A 20,201-nucleotide genomic window follows, 5' to 3' on the forward strand; every position below is an offset into this window, starting at 1 on the left:
ACTGCTGCATTTCAGCCCACCATTCTTGAACATCTTCAATTCCTATATCAATGTCCTCCAAAACCCTCTCTTAAACTCTCTTTCTTATCCTCCTCCTCACTAATTTGTACCATTTAATTTTCCTTATCCCTTTAGCTTTGGTTTTTCTTTCCCTTTTAGCTTCAAATCCATGCATAGCAGTCTGTGTTGGGGGCTACATGGTCGCCTGGGATAACTTTGCAGTTCTTGACCTCCCCAGCTTTATCCTTTTATATAGGAAGTAGTCTATTTGGGAGCATCTTCCCCACTCCTATATGTTATTAGGTGTTCCCTTTTTCTTCATAAAGAATGTGTTTACTATTGCCATGTCGAGTGCCACAGCAAAGTCCACTACATTCTCCCCTTCTGGGTTTCTCTCCCAATTCCATGGCCCCCATGCACCCGACCAATCGCCTCATTTTCACATCCAACATGGCCATTCAAATCTGCCCCCACTATCACCCTCTCATGTTCTTCCACTTCTTGCATTACTCCATCCATGTCTCTCCAGAAACTTCCCTTCTCTTCTTCTGTGCAACCAACTTGTGGTGCGTATGCACTTATAATATTCAGACTCTCTCCCCAAAGCACATCTTCAATCTGATGATACGGTCATTCTTTCTTTGTACTTCTATCACTGTATTCTTCAATTCACCAGACAGTACTATGCCAACTCCATTTCTGCCTTGTTTATTTGCTCCACTATAGTACAGCTTATATCCATCCCCCAATTCTTTAGCTTTATTTCCTTTCCATCGCATTTCTTGCACACACAAAACATCTACTTTCCTTTTCCTCATCAGGTCAGCCAACTCTCTACCTCTCCCAGTCATGGACCCAATATTAAGCTGACATACTCTAAATCCAATGTGAGCTCGCTTCTTTAGCTGCACCTGCTCCTGATGCAGTAGCCCTCGCCTTATCACAGAGTTAGGGCGATGTCTCTGTGCGTCGTTTACGGAGTACGCCCTCTTTCCATATTTCGGCTCATTCCATGGTTTTGGCACAGATTTTTACGGCCGGATGCCCTTCCTGACACCAACCCTCCCTATTTATCCGGGCTTGGGACCGGCACCCATGAAAGTGGCTAGGTTAGTCTGCTAGTCTAAGCAGCAAGTCCAATCGTCGTTGGGAGTGGTTGGATTTAATGAGTCTCAGCTAGGCTAAGTCTTATGTACAACTGTGATTTGGAATGGCTGAACTACATGACTCTTAGCTAGGCTAAACATTATTCCACCTGTGGATTTGAGTGGTTGAACCTCACGATTCTTCACTATGCTAAGAAGTGCATCCACCTGTGGATCAGAGTAGTTACACCTTTTGAGTCTTGGCTAGGTTAAATAGTTATGCCCATCTGTAGCTTGCATGGTTGGACATCATGATTCTTGGCTATGCTAAGCAACATATCTACTTGTAGACTGGAATGGATTTACTGTACGTCATGATTCTTAGCTAAGCTTGTCTACCTGCAGATTGGAAAGGTTAGATCTCATGAGTCTTAGTTAGGCTCAGCAACATATACACCTCTAGAAGGTTGTGGACAGACCTCACACATCAAGGCTGGGGTAAGCAGTTTGTCCACCTGAAGACCGGAGTTGGTTGGAATCTTTGTTAGGTTAAGCAGCATGGGTTCATAACTCCTAGAATGCTCTGATTCTTAGATCTCCTGCAACGACATCAGTTTAAAGCAAAATTTTAAAATTTCCTCCTGTTTTCAAGTTCATTTCTCTTATGAGGCATTAATAAGGCTAATATGTTTTTCGAACTTGACGTATTTAGCTGTTCTTGAGGTTGTTCTCAAATACATTAAATGAAAAGCGTTGGAATTATCACTGGGTCCTGGGCATTTCGGCCATAAGTAATTTAGGCTGTAGCATCCAAACAGCCGAAATGGGTGTATATAATACCTTGATCCCAAAGGGGCTAGTACTAAACATAGCTTCCCAAGGAGCTTCCGCCATGTCTTATGGCCAAACTTCATACAGCCTAAAGTTGTGACGGCCAAACAGGTTCACGGCTGATAACAATACGGCCTAATCATCCCAAACTCTTATCGCCCAACCCCAATTCACCATGACACTATCTTTTCTGGTAAATGGTGCTATGATTTTAATCATCCATTTGAAACTGGTAAGTGAGATATTGTAATGAATTGTGTGAAATTTTGATTAGTTTTAAATATCAAATGACGATATGAAAAATTTTAAAATGAATTTGCTTGAAAGTTGTCAATTAGGATTTATTTTATTGTTCGTCATCCCCACTACTATCCCTAAGCTAAGGGATTGTCTGCCCAAATGTGACTATTCTAACTTTCTAGTGGACCCCCACCTATTAGCTGTTCCGGATTTGTGGCTTCACCTATTTGCGGATTTCTCTTTGGAACACATATAACCATTATTCGTGGAAAATTCACCTATTTGCAGTATTTTTCATAGAGAAATATTCACAAATTACTGTATTTTCATACCATTTTCATGACTAAATTAACTTTTTTGATAAAACTATTAGAATATTCTGGTATAAGCATTTTTAGAGGGTTTTTCAGTGCATTGAACTATCAAAATAGGCAGTTACAGCGTTTTTACAGGGGTTTTAAGTATTTGCGGATTTGAGCTGTTCGCAGGGGTTAGTGGTATGCATCCCCCATGAATACGGGGGAACTTACTATACTGAAAGCATCTTCCTCCGCTAAACCCTTCTTCAAATCGTCCCTGTCCCTCACTTTATCACGCCATCTAATCCCTTTGCCTCTCTCTTTACCTTCTACCCTTAACATGTTACACCCAAGCCCTCTTGAGTTCGGGACGATTAGGCCGTTATTATTTTCTGTCGTAAACCTGTTAGGCTGTCACAACTTTAGGCTATATGAAGTTTAGGCCGTGAGACATGGCGGAAGCTCCTTAGGACGCCATGTTTAGTACTAGCCCTTCAGGGACCTAAGTATTATATATACCCATTTCGACTGTCTGCCAGTTTGGATGTTACGGCCTAAATGACTTATGTCCGAAACGATCAGGACCTGCCCTCTCACTCAGAATCCTTATCACATGGCCATACCACCTTAATCTCTACTCCTCAGCATCCTTAATGCCCATGTATCTGAACCTTACATCACCTTGGCCTGACTACGGTAATAACTTTATTTTTCATTTTTTCATGTTTTTGTTTCTTATCTCACCTTAAAGTCTTTTGTGGTCTTAAAACATGCTCCACCAAACCTCCTATCAATGAATAATAAATGAGACTTAAAAACATTTGAAAATTTAAAGTTTTTTTGTATTTTAAAAAATCTGAACCAACAACAAAAAATAAAAATACAAAATTAATTCCTCTACGTAGGCCTTCACTCAATTTAAAATTTACCAGTACACTGAAAACCAAGGATATTATGAAAACTTCAATACAATTAAATTCATGGAAAACGTGTGTTGATAAAACTCAAGTTGAGGTTTGATCAACCTTAACACAAACTCAAATGGAACTCCGTATTCACGCATACTTTTTCCCATAAAAACATGAGTATTCGGGGCACATAATCTGTACCATTGAATGTCATGAATACTTCAAAATCCAAATCCAGTAACTGAAATAAATCATGATCTTGACTTACCTCTAACTAGACCGTGTATAATACCAGCCTCCAGCCAGCAACACCGGTTAGGCCTAAAAGATCGCAACGCCTCCTGGTTAGATTTCGTCACCAACACACGCCCATCTCCTTTTCAAGATTTTCCTAACATCCTGGGGTATCTTTTTGGGTTCGTTTTTGATGTTTTAAATGGAATGCCCCAAGAAGCCTAGTCTCAGCCTACTTTCCAACTCTTCTATGGGCTCTGCTGGGTATAATACCCAAGTGTTGGTGATGTTGAAGAGTTCGGGACGATTAAGACGCATCATTTTCTGCCGTGAACCTGTTGGGCCGTCACAACTTTAGGCCATATGAAGTTTAGGCCGTGAGACATGGCGGAAGGTCCTTGAGACGCCGTGTTTAGTACTAGCCCCTCGGGGATCAAAGTGTTACATACACTCATTTCGGCCGTTTGCCAGTTTGGATGTTACGGCCTAAATGACTAACGGCCGGAACGACCAGGACCCCTATTGAATATCCTCTTAATAACCGCTGGGAATATATGTTTCATTATCGGACGCTCTTCGTCCAAAAACAGTTAATAATTTATTCAGTCGTACATTATAATTTCTTTTGAGCCATTATTTCGAGAGTTAATTCATATCGATTGTACACCGATTGTGATTCTTATATTCCTTGCAATCCAGTGTCCTCTTGCACTCCGCATGCCACAACTGATGATGTAGTATTTTCTCCCATTCTTCTCTTTAACCCTCTAGTTTTGATTGCACTTTCATTCTCTCCAAAATTCACTTTGGCAATCTCCACACCGGAATACATAGGAACTTTTCCACCACGGGCGATTGTCACTTGGTTAGCAAAACCTGGTATTCCTTCTGACGAGACTCGATATTGCAGAAGTGCGACTTCACATGCCTTATCAGCACATTTCTTCATCAGGAACGCTGCAGTAGACTTTGATTTTGCGCTGACGATCACTAGAGACAATAATGGCTTCGCTAGTTCCACTATAGGCCTAAGCTTAGTATTCTGATATGGGTCTAATGGCTCACTCACTTGCCTCTAAATTTTTCTCGATTCTGGTTAGTAATCTTGCAAACACGAAGCATGATGGAAGTAAATAAGTGCACTGATGCTCGGCAACAAATTTGAAGAGTACCCAACAACCTCAAACCAAGGAAAAACAACTGATACCCTTGTTTTACGCCGCACTGGCCCCAGACCTGTGATTGAACTGTAAAGTTGTCGTACGTAGCAGAAAAATAATTGAAAACACTGAATAATTACATAGATGTTAGAAATCGTGCTTCAGAATTTTAAAATAGACTAGAAAAGGGGACATGGATTGCTTGGACACGTTCACTGAAACCGATTTTAAGAGTAAAGGAAAACGTAAAAAAAAAAAAAAAAAACCTACGTCAGGCAATAGCTGACCTGTTGAAACCCGGGATAATGACAAAAAGTCTATTTTGTTTTAACTGAAAACGTAACCTTAGCTAGCCAGTTACCAAACGCCACGGAATGACCATTTAATTACGATAAAGTGGTTAGTAAAACAGTATTCAAGTAGATCACGTAAAAAAAAAAAAAAAGTAGCAGCGAAAGGATAATGAACAGCAAGTTTAAAAAACATTATTCTTTATTTGGCATGGTCTCTTTCAGTACATGGGGAATAATAAGTTTCAGGGGAAAGAAAGAAAAGGAAAATCGCGTAAAAAAAAAAACAGTTGTTGACACGAGAGCACTTCACTTTCAACCTCCAGATGACACGACTGAATTCAATTACCTCGGTAAAATTCATTCAGAGCAAATGAAAATGACAATTACTTTACCTCTCTCTCTGTACAAAGTTTCCCTTGTGTTGTTGGTGGAGTCTTTATTACAAAAACGGAGTTGGAAAAGTTATTGCGCTTGCCTTCTGAGATTCATTGTTTTATATATATATGTATATATATACATATATATATATATACATAAATACATACATATATATATCATATATATATTTATTATCTTATTCTCCTGTATATGATATATATAAAAAGTGTATGATTCTTGATATTATATATGTATATATATATATATATATATATATATATATATATATATATATATATATATATATATATATATATATATTATATAAATCATTATATATATATATAATTTAATGATATATATATATATAACGTAGTATTATATAACTATTCTGCAACATTATATATCAAATAATATATATATATACTCTATTATATGCATGAATATTTATATAAATCATTACCTTGTAATTTAATGATATTCTACAAAATATATTAAGAACTCCTCTCTAACATTAGGCAAATAACTGAGATTCTCCCTACTACAATGAATCCACAACTCATTTTATGTCGCAAAGTACAAAATATACAAATTGCCCTCTATTAGGTATATAAATGACTAAATTTATATCTTAAAAAAAAGACTATTATGCACAATTCTTTATATACAAATTTCTTTTGGAACACTTCTTGAAAACTGTCTTCAGTTTTGTTGACAAAAAATTCTGCGCCGAAAAAGAAAACCAACTTTGACAAAAGATTCAGGAATATATATGTACTAAAATTTTCCTCCTAAGAAACAAACAACTCCTTGGAATTCTTGTGCTCTTCTTGTTTCTCTCTCCAGATTCTTTTCTCCTCCATTTCTTTTCTATTTTTTGCTCTTTCGTAGACATGAAGTAAATAGAGGAATGAAAGGTCAGAGAAAAAAATTTCTGTTGACTAAAAATAAAAGTCTATTTTTTGTCTATTTAATTCCTTTCCCGCACTGTTCTGGACATTGACCATCAACAACACCCAAAAAAAAGGCCTTGAAAGGAGGCCTTTTTATTTATTTATAATTAATATTAGCTAAACACATTACACATGTCACAAAGGAGAACGGGTAGAACCGTTTTAAAATCAATGATATAAAAAAATATAATAAAATTCATTTGCTGTATCATTTACATTGTAAATTCACTGACTACAATCATTAGACTAGAGTTGGCCTATAACGTATTCTGGTACACAATGACAGACGAAGGACAACCGTGTTTACCTTCTATTGAGAAAAATGACACAATGACAAGAAAAATAACTGCTTTTTTTGTTTCCTATTGAGAGAGTTAGTCTAGGACATTTCAGACAGACCTGTAAGTAATCTCTGAGGCTTCAAAGAATTACTGCTATGGATCATACAGCAAGGATACAAAGCAAGAAGTATTCTTGAACATTTTTTTTACATTCATAAACAAATGACTCTGTAACCTTTGGGAAATTATACGTTCGGTTGAAGCATCATTCCGAATTCATGCCGCGTAATTCGATAGAGAAAATAATAATACATATCAGTTTTTTCATGAATTAATCGTGTCCATTTCACAAAACGAACGTACCAAAATTCAAAACCTCGTTTGAATTTTCTCAAATAAAAAAAAAAAAAAATTACAGAAATCGAACGCTCACGACAGAATCGTCTGCGTCTTCTCTAAAAATGTGGACATTTACAACGAATTTGTAAACCAACTGGATGAGTAGGATAACCTGCACCTGTTATTGGCTGCTTCATGGCCGGGCCTCATGAATCCCAAACCATCCAATCACAAGGTGAGATGAAACTACGGCCATCTAGCGGAGGATTCACAAATTATTTCTCCTCATAAGAAACACTAGACACATAAACAGTCAATGCAAGTATGATCAAATGCTCCACTTGGTCACTGATATCGTGACGTCACGAGGTTCTCAAGTCACTCGGCTTTGTGACGTCACTCGGTTCACGAATCGCACTGAACACTTATATTATAATTTATTTATTACTTATTAGCCCTCAGTCTCACTTTTCTGTTCACCGAAAGGAATAATCCCGTTAAGGACAATAAATACACCATTACACTGGCATACAGGTACACAAAAATAAATATTCTAACTATTATATACATATTTATATGGCCTATGAATAATATGGGAAGGCTGTGACGAATTTTCGAGTCAACCCGTCTCCTAAATCAAGAGTAGAAAGTGACCTCACGTTTACAAATATATATATATACACACACGGATATATATAGAGTACACGATATATTTATGCATGCACGCACGCTTCGAGCGAATACATGCATAAATCTATCTATATCCACATATATATACATACATACATACACACATACAAACATCCAAAAACATACATGCTTTCATATACATAGATACATTCCCGTATATATATGTATATAGATAGGTTTTAGCGTCGTCCACTGCAACTATGAAGTCTATGTATGAAGTCTCCTGGTCTTAAAAAAAGTTCTGAAATATGACTGAGCAGAGCATTGAAAGCTGAGAAGTTTTTTGAATAGTTTTTTTTTTGATGGGAGGGGATAAAATAGTAAATGTACATGAAGGGAATATCATGTTCATGGAAAAGGCACCTTGCCTCTCAAGTGTTGTTTTTCAGCACTTATTTTATAAGTGTTCTTCAGCACTTGGTTTATAAATGTTCTTCAGCACTTGGTTTATAAGTGTTCTTCAGCACTTGGTACCAGATGAAGTGAGCAGAAGACGTCAAGATGCGTTTTTGGAAAGTATTTCTTGAAGTATGACAATATTACAAACCTGAAAATTAACCCTTTATTTCCGGGTGTATTTTTGAATGACTGATTGAATGAATGAATGAAGAAATTATGAACGAAGTTTGGGCCATTTGTATTTGGTCTGGGCAATCACATTTTTATCGGATTAACTCTCATCAATACATTACTTTTTTCACAGAGAAATTTATTTCACAACAAATAACTATTTTTATGAAAATATCTTACAGCCACGAAGCCCGGTTTCCAAAAGTGTTTAATTATGAAGCGGAAATGAGCAGTCTTTGATCTTGGAAAACTGGAAAGCCGGAATTGATTCAGTTCAATTACTCCGCCACTGGGCACACTGGAATCCTAATAATTTTGAATATTAATTGCATATTTATATTCTTCATGCACAACTTTCGAGAACCCAGTCCAACAAATATTACCGAGTGTATGAAAATGTAAGGGCCGTTTCTTTAGTAGGCAGATAAACAGTCTTCATGTTAACAAAGATAAATAAAGTACAAAATACATACTTTTGTCCAAAGGTAGGATAATTAAAAAAAGATAACACGAATCAAAATCAAGGTCATCAGGTGTTCAACTTGGTATTCAATTACAGGTGCAAAAAATTTCCGTCAATGCTTCATTATCTATTTTAGGTAAGGAAAATCTCTTCATTCCTGGGAAATATTCTTGAGGCTAAATAAAGCCTTTCCGAGCATCCTCAGCAATTCCAGTGGTTCCAGGCACGTAATCATCTAGATCATTAACCCGTTAATTAAAGCTAACTCGTCCTATTCATCTCAGTATTGGCATTAACTGAGGAAACTCGGGGCAAGTTTAAGAAGGCAACAAGTTTTCATGATTATTTAACAGATGGACATTTTTAATTATTAGTTATTCTGTGACCTTTGCCGCTACAATGTTCTTCTGATAACTATATATCACTTCAAATGAAGCCGACTAATTTAAATCTGTCACTGACTTTGAGATTCATTAGATGTTGATTCTTTATAACCGAGTTCAAATTAGTGTCGCATGTCAATGTTAATGTCGTTTTTTATGGCTGTAATGAATTTTCATGTAAAAATTTATTTACGCTGATTCCCAAAAGGCAAATGGAAATGAGCAAGAGTCCTGAACAAGTTTCTCCCTTTCCAGACTCCATGGAAACCAAAACTATAGGCCTGCTCTTGACGTCATGGAAGAACCTTCAAGAAAGACGCATATTCTCTGGAATAGAACAATGGATTCCATTACAGGATGAAATCGCAAGACGTCTCCAGTGGACAAGAAGAGCTCTCGTCTTCCAGATCTGCACGCAGGTCATCCAGAGGACTCCAGTACCTGGAAGTCCGCCTGGTTCCAGCGATTGCAAGGTCGTGGTACCCAAGGGTTAGTCTCAATGCCGGTGATGGAATGAAAGTGCAATTTGTGCGACGGTGAAAGTGAGAGTCGTAGTGTTGTATACATCTAAAGTTACGAAGGATGGAATTCCCTATTGATTACTAAGATTAGTCGACTCTATAATGTTACCAGTCTTATTTACAGGCAGATATTCATCTAGGTCTCTACGTAAAAATGTACTGGAGATAGAAATCTTTATACAGAGTTCACTACTTCACAGACTTTCTCAGCCTCTACTACAATATAAATACTATCTCAAATCTTCATGTTATAAAGAGATTTTGGATGTTTCACAAATAAAAAAATATCTACTTTCACTTGTGGAAAAAAGCTGTTACCAGAAAAAAAAAGTTCTACAAAATTGGGGTTTTCAAATAGATGAAACAAATACAGCATAATGGTTTGGCTTTTTCTAAGATAAAAAAAAAAAAAACAATTTCACAGAAAGGAAAACTTTAAAAATGTTTTTACCTACAGAAGATTTTGTGATAGTCACGAAGTCTACCTATCTGAGAATATCTATACATATCACCACCCCCTGATTTTCTTAATAATACTGATATATTTTTGTTTATAATGGATTCTGTAAATTCCTTTTTTCCTTCAAGAAAAATAATCCCAAACGTACATTTATTCTCTAAGTAAACAGGAAGTCCTTTTTTCGTCTCACAGTGAGACTCTCCTTAGGACAAAAAAGTCTCAGTCATATGACAGCCCTGGAAGGATTCTTCTATTCTCCAGTTCTGTAACACACACGAAAAAAAATACGGAAATGCCATGTACATGGGGGAGAGCAATGCCCCTGGTAGTAATGCCCCCAGTAATGCCCTGAAAAGAACAACGAGAGAAAAAAAGAACGCAGCTGAGTTGTCGTACTAAAATATCTATACTACTCCATCGTCATATATACAACAAATACATATAATGTTCGCTAAGATCTTACGGGCTACAGTCTACTTACATGTATCACAATGTAGCAAAAAAGCCTTTTTTTCATCCTTTTCACTCAGTCAGTCAGTCAGTGGATTTATATATATATATATATATATATATATATATATATATATATATATATATATATATATATATATATATATATATATATATATATATATATCCTCTCAGTGTAGGTGATTGGACACTTTTCGTTCATTCCTCCATTTATACGTGAGAACATGCACTCTATTCTGTATGTATATCTATATGTGTATGTATATATACATACACACATATATATATATATATATATATATATATATATATATATATATATATATATATATATATACATATCATATACACATATATAGTAAATATATATCTATATATGTATATACATACATATATATATATATATATATATATATATATATATATATATATATATACACACACACATTCCTATAACCTATAAATTAACAAAGTCGGATAAAAAATAAACTAGTGCCCAGATGATAAAAAAAAATAATAATAAAGTAGTCACAAGTATTGTCATTAGCCCAAGAAACTTTACATATTTTACTCCCAAATACTCTTATCCCTGAAGCCGAGTGTTTAGAAGTTCTCACCTGGTTTGACCTTTCCCCGGATCCAACCCGTCAATTACCCTTGAGCAAAATTTGAAATGATTTCTGAAAGACGTCAGTGCGAGTTTATTTTCAGTGATCTCTCCTTTGCTTGCTTTCATGCACAGTTATTTAAGGAACTTGAAGTTATGTAATAAATGATGCATTTAATGGCCAATAAGGAATGCCTTCCTCTTACTGTAGCCCCTTTCATACTCTCTTTTTTCCAACTTACTTCCAGCCTCTCCTAACAATTGACTCATAGTGCAACTGCTTTGAGGTTTTCCTCCAGTTACACCTTTCAGACTTTTACTGTCAATCTCCGTTTCAGCGCTGAATGACCTCATTGGTCCCAGTGCTTGGCCTCTGGCCTAAATTCTGTATTCAATTTAACAAGGCATGCCTTTCCTTCCTCTCTCCTGATAATAAGAAATAAGGACCTTGAAAACATTTAAAGAGGTATTTCACATAACACCATTTGCAACTAGCCAGATCCGAAGAGGGTATTATTGCTATTTTCATCGGAAGCTTTTGTTTTAATCGCCCAGTACCTAAGTTTAACTTCCCCGTAGGTGGGTAGTGCCGTCAGTGCACCTCACGCGGAGCACTGTAGGCAATACTTAAGGTCCTTTGCAGCGTCTCTTCGACCCCTAGCTGCAAACCCTTTCATTCCTTCTATTTACTTCAATTCATATTCTCTCTCTTTCCACCTTGCTATCCACCCTCTCCAAACGCTTGTTTATAGTGCAACTGCGAGGTTTTCCTCCTGTTACACCTTTCAAGCCTTTCTACTCTCAATTTCCCCTTCAGCAATGAATGACCTCTTAGGTCTCAGTGCTTGGCTTTTGGCCTAAATTCTATATTCCAATCCTAAGTTTAAGTTAGCCCTGTCCGCAAAACGTCTTAGTACCTAAGTTGTAGCTCAGGATTCTCCTGAAAATCTGAGTTTAACAAAGACAGCGATCATTTACCCATAATTTTTCAGCAACTAAGATTATCCTAATCATTTATTCATAATCTTTCAACATCTAAGTTCTGCTTTATCAGCTTCCCATGATCTTTTATGATCTAATTTTAACTTGATCCTATTAATATTGTCTTTCAATATCAAGTTTATCATCTTTCTGTGACAAATCATCTCCCCATAATCTATCAACAACGAAGTTCAAGTTATCCTGTCTCCGAAATCTTTTAAAATCTAGGTTCAACTTAATCCCCTCTCGATATACTTTTATTATTCAAGTTTAACCCTCATTCATCAGTCTGTTAATATAATGGAAACAATAACAAATACCGTTCACTTGAAATGTCCTCACTGTGTAAGTAAACCCTTTGGATAAGGATTAACAATTTCGCTGGCTTCATTCCTATTTCATCTGCTCAAAGATTCAAACGCTTTAGAGCTGTGAAGTTGGGAAAATCTCAGAAGTAAATGCTGGCGGAGACTATTGTTGAGAAGCAACGTTGCGGACTTGACGTGCGGCAAGTTGTTAGTAGGCCTGAAAGCTTCTGTGTCACCCAGAAATTTCGAATTTCTCCGCTACAGGAATTGCTATTGGTTTATTTAAACGCCCTCCGTTGTTCAGGAATCTTAAAAGTCTGAAAATAGGTGACAAACACCAGGTTCACGGGACAGACCAATGCTTAGAGACTGAACGTTAAAATGAACACGATCTGCGGCTACGTCCCTTACTCCACCTACTCAAGAGACCTGGGCAAGGCCAAGAGAAAGAGACGGTCTGCTCACTTCCCCCCACCAAAACCCCCCATGCAAGCGGAGTTTTGTCTACCTCCTTATTGCGTCAGCAGGTGAATTTCCGTAATGAGCAAGTACCTCTAAGATACGTCACCGACTACGTAGTTACCCCAGGTGGGAGGCGACCCCACCCATCTTGGCCTTGGACCTGGATAAACAAGGTAATTTCTGCTGATGTAGCAGCAGGTAGGCCTACACGCCCCATCCTTAGCTCTCGACATGGCAGCAGGTAGGCCTATGAGCCCCATCCTCAGCTCTTGACATAGCAGCAGGTAGGCCTACGTGCCCCATCCTTAGCTCTTGATGTGGCAGCAGGTAGGCCTGTGCGCCCCATCCTTAGCTCTTGACGTGGCAGCAGGTAGGCCTATGCGCCCCATCCTTAGCTCTTGATGTGGCAGCAGGTAGGCCTACGCGCCCCATCCTTAGCTCCTGACGTAGCAGAAGGTAGGCCTACACATGCCCATCCTTAGCTCTTGACGCAGCCCCTTTTGATGTAGCAGCATCCATCCTTAGCTCTTGCCGTAGCAGCAGGTAGGCCTACTCGCCCCATCCTTAGCTCTTGACATAGCAGCAGGTAGGCCTATGCGCCCCATCCTTAGCTCTCATTCTGAGCTCATACGAATGATAATGTTGTGTGCCAATGAAAACCTATCACGACCTGAACGAAGCTTGAACTGCAAGGTGTCGACGATACCACTCAGATACTGTACAACCCTAAACGCCATCATCAAATGCACCTAGTCAGTAAAGCTTGCACCCGTGTTTGTGCCTTAGTGACAGTTTTCAATTATCTCTTGTCTGTTTTCAGGATAATTTATCGTCGTTTATCTCTACCTTACCATTGGCAGCAAGCAAAAATAACTGTCAACGATCCATCATATTTCTGATTCATAATAGTTTTCATTGTTACTTTAACGTTATTAATAATCTAATCGACCTTGCTTAAAAGTTTTGCCATTGTAATGAATTCTTCAAAAATGTAGTTTTTACTGGACTCCGTACTATAGCCACAACCAGTGAGTTGAACGGCCTCATTATCCTGCCCTAGCAACCCAGCAGTCAACAGTGTGCCCGATTTCGTAACGGTAGGTTGCCAAGGTACGATAATAAAACCTACAAGCTCGTTGGAGGTGACTATATCTGCATTCCCCAGTGTTTTCAATTTTTCATTTTATTGTCATAAATGTTGACAGAGACACTAGAAGAAAAGACAACGGAGAACTAGTAAAGAAAATAAAATAAAACAGTTACTACCCCTAAGAGAAAAATCCCCCTTTTTAAAAGTGATGGGAATTATTAGTTTGTTAGAAGCTGTCACTGATGGAAAAAAAGATGAAGAATGAAAACACAAAACTTTTCTAGGACATTTCCTGAAGTTTAGAAACGAGCAGATGGGAAAGTAATTAAAAATAAGAACCACAGAAGACTTTTGAACCGTGATAACACGTCAGCGTCATTGGAAATACATTACGAAATTCATCTAACTAGAAACGAAAAATATCTACATATCTACAAACAACATCTATCTTTCTATCTTTTAATTTGTCTATCGACATTCAACCTCTATTTGTCTATCTCTCTATCTACAAGCAACCTCTATCTACCTATCTATCTTTCTATCCATCTAGCAACATCTATCTATCTATCATGTAAGCTTATGCAAATGTGACACATTTTTGTACGCATACACAAACACTCTGCATACTTTACGTGAGAATTAGAATATCTATACATAACCAAACAAACGCCTCGTCATCATGTGTTTTCCATTGTGCTTCACAAGATCTTCACAAACATGGCTTAGAATTTAAAGAAGGCTTTGAATGGATTTTTGTTTTCATTCAACTGTCACCTGCGGCATCATTTAGGTCAAGACAAGAACGAAATGCGGAATTCCCAAAAGGGAGAAGATTTAGACGTATTATTCTGAGGTTTGTTAAAATTCACATCAATCATACACTCCTCTGGGCAATTTTACCCCATCAGCGTGGGCAAAAGGCTGATGCCAAATGAAAACGACAAATAATGAATGTGTGAAGTTTTGAACTGTTAAAAAAAAAATTCCAGCACAGTGTCATCTTTTTGCCTAACTTTGGTTACTCTTCGTCACTCTTTGGACAAACAGGTGTGTTCTTAGCCTTCCTTTTAATTTACCTGTGGAACACATGAATAAATAACGACCATCAGAGCAACACATTTTCCACTAAGAAAAGTCTAAAGATTTGTTCTCCTTCCTGTTTTTGTTTATTGTACCAGGTTCTTGAATAACATATATCCATTTCACTGCATCTTTTGCGAGTCTGATAATCACTGATTGGCACAAATATTGTTCACTTTTTTTCTGTTCACAATTTGCTTTTTTTTTCTTCGGTCACTGGCACAACGTAAAAACGTCTCTTTTGAGATAATAAAGACATTTCAGAAAAATCCTTGGACTAGTGAAACGAAAAGGAAATGTCTGCTGTCTGGCAAAATGAAAATCAAATGTGTACTCAAATTAGTTTCCACCATAAAAAAAATGTCAACAATCACCTCTCTCTCTCTCTCTCTCTCTCTCTCTCTCTCTCTCTTGGATTATGGCCTTAGTTAATTCACATCACAGTACAGTTAAAACATAATCTTTGAGTTCATGATGTCTTTCATCACTCTAAATGGGGAAGTTTCTACCCAAAACTACTTCCGGAGAATTGACAGGGAACCTTAGCCGTGACCTCTTGCTTTCTCTTCTTCGTTTTGGTCTCGAAAAGGACCAAAAAAAAAAAAACGTCCAGGCTAAGAGATGAGCCGACGGCTCTGGGAGGGAAGTCTGAAGAGAAGCGAGAAAAGTGTGCAGCGGAGGTCAAGAGCGGAATTGGCGAGTCGACTTTGCGGATGAGCGTCTCCCGTGGCCTTTCATTCCTTCGGGAATCTTCAGATCGCCGAGATCTGCTCCAGAATGAGGCAGCGTTCTCCCGAGGAGGCCCTGGAGCGGTCGTGGGAGAACCTGGGCGTGGCCGAGGCGTCCAGAACTGTGTACTCTGTCAGGGCTGTGGAGGACGACCCGTTCTGGTGGTGTCGTGGGACTTCCAGGCAGGAGTGGCTACCTGCCACTCCACTCGCCCCGTTGGCGCCGCCTCCGCGCCTCCTGCGGGAGAAAGAGACAAATAATAAATCTGTATTAAAGTGAAGATGGTCAGAGAAAGTGAAAGAGAATAGTATCAGAAACCACTTTTTCCCATAAAGAGTTTAATCAGACTCATACATAACCTAAAATTACTGGAAATTTATGCAGAGAAGAAATTCATCTACTGGTAAGCATTATATATCCAAATAGAATGAGTAATGAATGATTGAGGAACCACAATGCTGCACTAAGCTAAAAGCTGCAAATGTACCACACGAATATTTAAGAAACAAGAAACAAAAAATGGTAGATCTGTACACAATGAAGAGCTCCAGTCTTAGAACTGTACATGGTAAGCATTAGCAAAGTGTTAGAATAAATAAAATTGATTTTTATGCGAGTAATTTGTAATTTTTAATACTGGTTAAAAAACAAATTTTAACAACATGTAGATTACTAAACGTACTGAAATCAATGTAACCTTTGAGATGAAACAGAAAATAAGATATTAAATCTATAAAGAGGAAACCTGAAATTGTAATAATGATAAAAAAAATTTATGAAAAAATAAAGAAAAATATTTTTACGTCATTCATAGGTTTTCGAATTATCACTGAATGTAACTTTAGAGAACAAATTTATAGAAGCATTCCAGTTATCAAAATTATTTTACGCTGTTTAATACTGTATAGAAATTATGCAAATTAGCAAAGTAGGAAATAGCTAAATTATGAACTCCTACAGCTGTTAATAGGATAACTATGGAAAATTATACAAAATATTACATATGGAAAACCTTTCAAAGTAGATTTCTGGAAGCCAAGAAAAGTGCTGTTAATGTCATACAATCAGTGATCATAGCTTCAGTAAAAAGACTGAACTGGAAAAAAAGCAAAAAGAGCAAAATAAATAAATGATCAGACAATACTGATAAAAGCATAATAATGAATACAATACGTTAGAAAAATAAGAATCGCATTCTCGATCAAAAGATGGCTGTAGCTCTACATACTCAAAGGACGAAGGGTTTTCCCAAATTTTTCAAAACAAGATTTTCCCCCCACGAAAATTTCTATTTGAGTTTGAGTCTCAAGCCTTAACTCAAATACGGGCTATATTTAGAAAAAGAAATTGAAACTCTCTCACTCTTTGGTATGTACATTGGGTTGTGCTGTCACTTCAGTTACTGGGACCTGAAATTGTGACAAAATCTATATTTAGACTTTTACCTCTTCAAGAAATTAAATCAATTTAACTGATTAATAGTTTTTTATTATTAAGAAAAATAAATGTGTAAATTTATTAATTAGTCACAGTTAATTTTTCTTTGTCTCTCCAGTACCTTGAGAGAGTAATAACTTTGCCATTTCAGGTGGGAAACATGGAAGTAGGGGAATGAATTCCTAAGCAGCTGTAACATATTCAAATACATTTAGAGGCAGGGGACCAATATACTGAAACCTAATAGATTGACAGTTAATTGCATGGTGATCATATCGGTCCAAAGATAACTTTACACTGCTAAAATTCCTTGCAACAGATAAACATCGTAACCATTAAACCCTCAAAAATTTTCACTAAAAATGTTAAACAATTCCATATTCTTAGACACTACAACCCTTAGCAAACTATTTGTCTGGCGTTAACTTTCGAATTTCTATTCTCGAGAAGAGCATTCGAGGCTAAATGCATCCCCTCATCAAGTTAAATGCAATCCCTATCAAGCAAATGCATTCCCAATTCACCTGAGAGGGGCAATCCTGTCTAGGGCGCCAATGAGGTCTTCAAAGCAGCAAACGAGAATGGAAAATAAAATCTGATTTAAACAAAATTTATCGACTACCAAAATCCTTGTGGGTGAAAGGGTTGGTTATATGTACTATTCAAAATTCGTATGGCAGAAATGTATAGTGCTGTGTATTCTAAATAAATAAATGTTATATAGAATATTTAAAAGAAACCGTGAGACGCTAAATGGTTAAGAAATAGGCATCATGAAGTAACTTTCAAGAAAACAAAGAAATCAGAAGAAATTAGCACTCTTTTCAAAAATCTGTTTCACAAGCACAGTAACAATTAGTTTCAGTTTTTATCATTGCGACGACGGACAATTTAAGCGCCAATATGCAGATTAAAGTCCAGACACTATGGACTTTGATATGACAAGACATCACGAAAATTTGTTAGTAAACAAACCCTGTCACAGAATCAGAAGACAAAACGCAAGCCACGAATGCAATCGTATTACCATTTCACTCTGACGTCTGCGCTGGACAATTTCAAATCTGGGTCCCTCAAACAGAGGGGAAAATCATCTTAGCAATGTTATATTATAATCACTTCCGTCATTTCGACTTCGGCACTTGGAATCCTGCGAAATGAGAGTAGGGTAAGCAGGGATGTATGGAAGAAGGGGTAAAGAGTAATGATGGATAAGAGGTGGTAAGATTGATTGAAAGAAAATATTTTTTTTTTTGAGTTTTAATGGTCTGAAGGGGCTGTCCTAGGGTGTGAAGTAAAAATTAGTAATAATGCGAACAACAAAAATAATTTGAAAATGTGTGTACATAATTGCAGTGAAGGTGATGAGGCATGAAAAAAATCATGTTGTTTTAATGGTTTAATGGGGTTGCACCTGGGTGGGAAATAATAATTATGATAATATGAACAATGATAATTAGTAAACGTGTGTGCATAATTACAGATTAAATACTGAAAAACTATTACTACTATTTATCTTAGCGCAATATGAACCTAATTACTCTTTGAAGTTTCATTATTTAAATTCTTAAATAAGACAAAAAAAAAAAAAAATCCGGTAAAATATAAAGTTAATATTTGTAAAATCATTATGCACAAGTGTATGAATGAAAAACAACTTAAGAACTAAGTAATCCATGCAAATTACGGTACAAAGTCATGGTAACTGGCTGCAGTCTTGCAGTGATTCTTAAAAGCATCAACGTAAAAACCAATAACATATTCAAGACACTTGTCTCGTAGTTCTACAACAATATTGTAATGATTCGTGAGAAAAGTCAGTACAGAGATTCTTATTAATTAACACGAATCTTTACGAGAATCTCCACAAAATCAAATCTCTGTCGATAGTCAAAATCTTAATGATAGGTTCTTGGAAATCTAGTAAATAATGTTCCTGAGTTGTAAAAGGCACTCGTCAAGTCCTGTGGGATAGTAATATGGCTAAGAGGTTGGAATATCTAAGCTATTATTTGCGGCCAATTAACTATGGGCTGCGTTACAGCTTTTTCACCATAACCTTCCGCTATATCGGGTTATATGCTTTTTAGTTTTCTGAAAAGAAAACTATTGTGCCGGCTTTGTCTGTCCGTCCGAACTTTTTTCTGTCCACCCTCAGATCTTAAAAGCTACTGAGGCTAGAGGGCTGCAAATTGGTATGTTGATCATCCACCAAATTACAGCCCTCTAACCTCAGAAGTTTTTATTTTATTAAATGTTAATTTTAGCCATAATTATGCGTCTGGCAACGATAAAGGCCAGGCCACCACCGAGCCGTAGTTAAAGTTTCATGGGCCGCGGCTCATACAGCATTATACCGAAACCCCCGAAAGATAGATCTATTTTCTGTGACCTTGATTATAAGCTGCAGCGGCTGTACAGAAAACTCGATTGCGCCGAAGAAACTTCGGCGCATTTTTTTACTTTTTTCTTCCTTAATGGCACAATTAGGTACAGCCAACTTCAATAGTGCGCCGACACTCAAAGGCTAATACTCTTCCAGAACAGAGAGTGCATTAATTTAATTTTAGAGTGTGAATGTCGGCGGACTTTTGAATCGACAGCAAGTATTTTTATTTTTGTCAAGTTAGAGCTTGTTCTGACTCTCTTAGATTAACTGGAAGGAATAACTTACACAGAGAAATGAACTTACATTCCCTTCTTTTTGGGCTTTAACTGGAGAAAACCGTAGTATTCCCAGTTGTAGGTTTGCTTACTGAAGACAGAGTTCACATGATGAAACTTGAAGAAAAAGTTCATATCTCAGACCTCTGGCAACGAGAGTTCGTAATATAATACTAAGGAAATGGAATATAAAAAAAGCTATATGTGGATTAGCTTCAGTAATCAGAAACTCCAAGGTTGAAGATATTATGATTGCTACAATGACTGGAAATAGCTTTCAAGAA

At 37.0% G+C, this 20,201-nt stretch overlaps 1 protein-coding gene across 1 annotated transcript in view; it reads right to left on the reverse strand.

Moving 5' to 3' along the window:
* Nucleotides 1-13,885: 13,885 nt before the first annotated feature.
* The window catches only part of LOC136833662 (dopamine receptor 1-like), a 462,462-nt gene continuing 456,146 nt past the window's right edge, over nt 13,886-20,201 (reverse strand). Inside the window, exon 9 of the mRNA XM_067095830.1 lies at nt 13,886-16,053. Within this exon, the coding sequence (XP_066951931.1) occupies nt 16,009-16,053 (45 nt within the window). The 3' untranslated portion in view covers nt 13,886-16,008. The remainder of the gene's footprint in view (nt 16,054-20,201) is intronic.

The sequence above is a fragment of the Macrobrachium rosenbergii genome, chromosome 52 (genome assembly GCF_040412425.1).
Source record: "Macrobrachium rosenbergii isolate ZJJX-2024 chromosome 52, ASM4041242v1, whole genome shotgun sequence".
NCBI lineage: Eukaryota > Metazoa > Arthropoda > Malacostraca > Decapoda > Palaemonidae > Macrobrachium > Macrobrachium rosenbergii.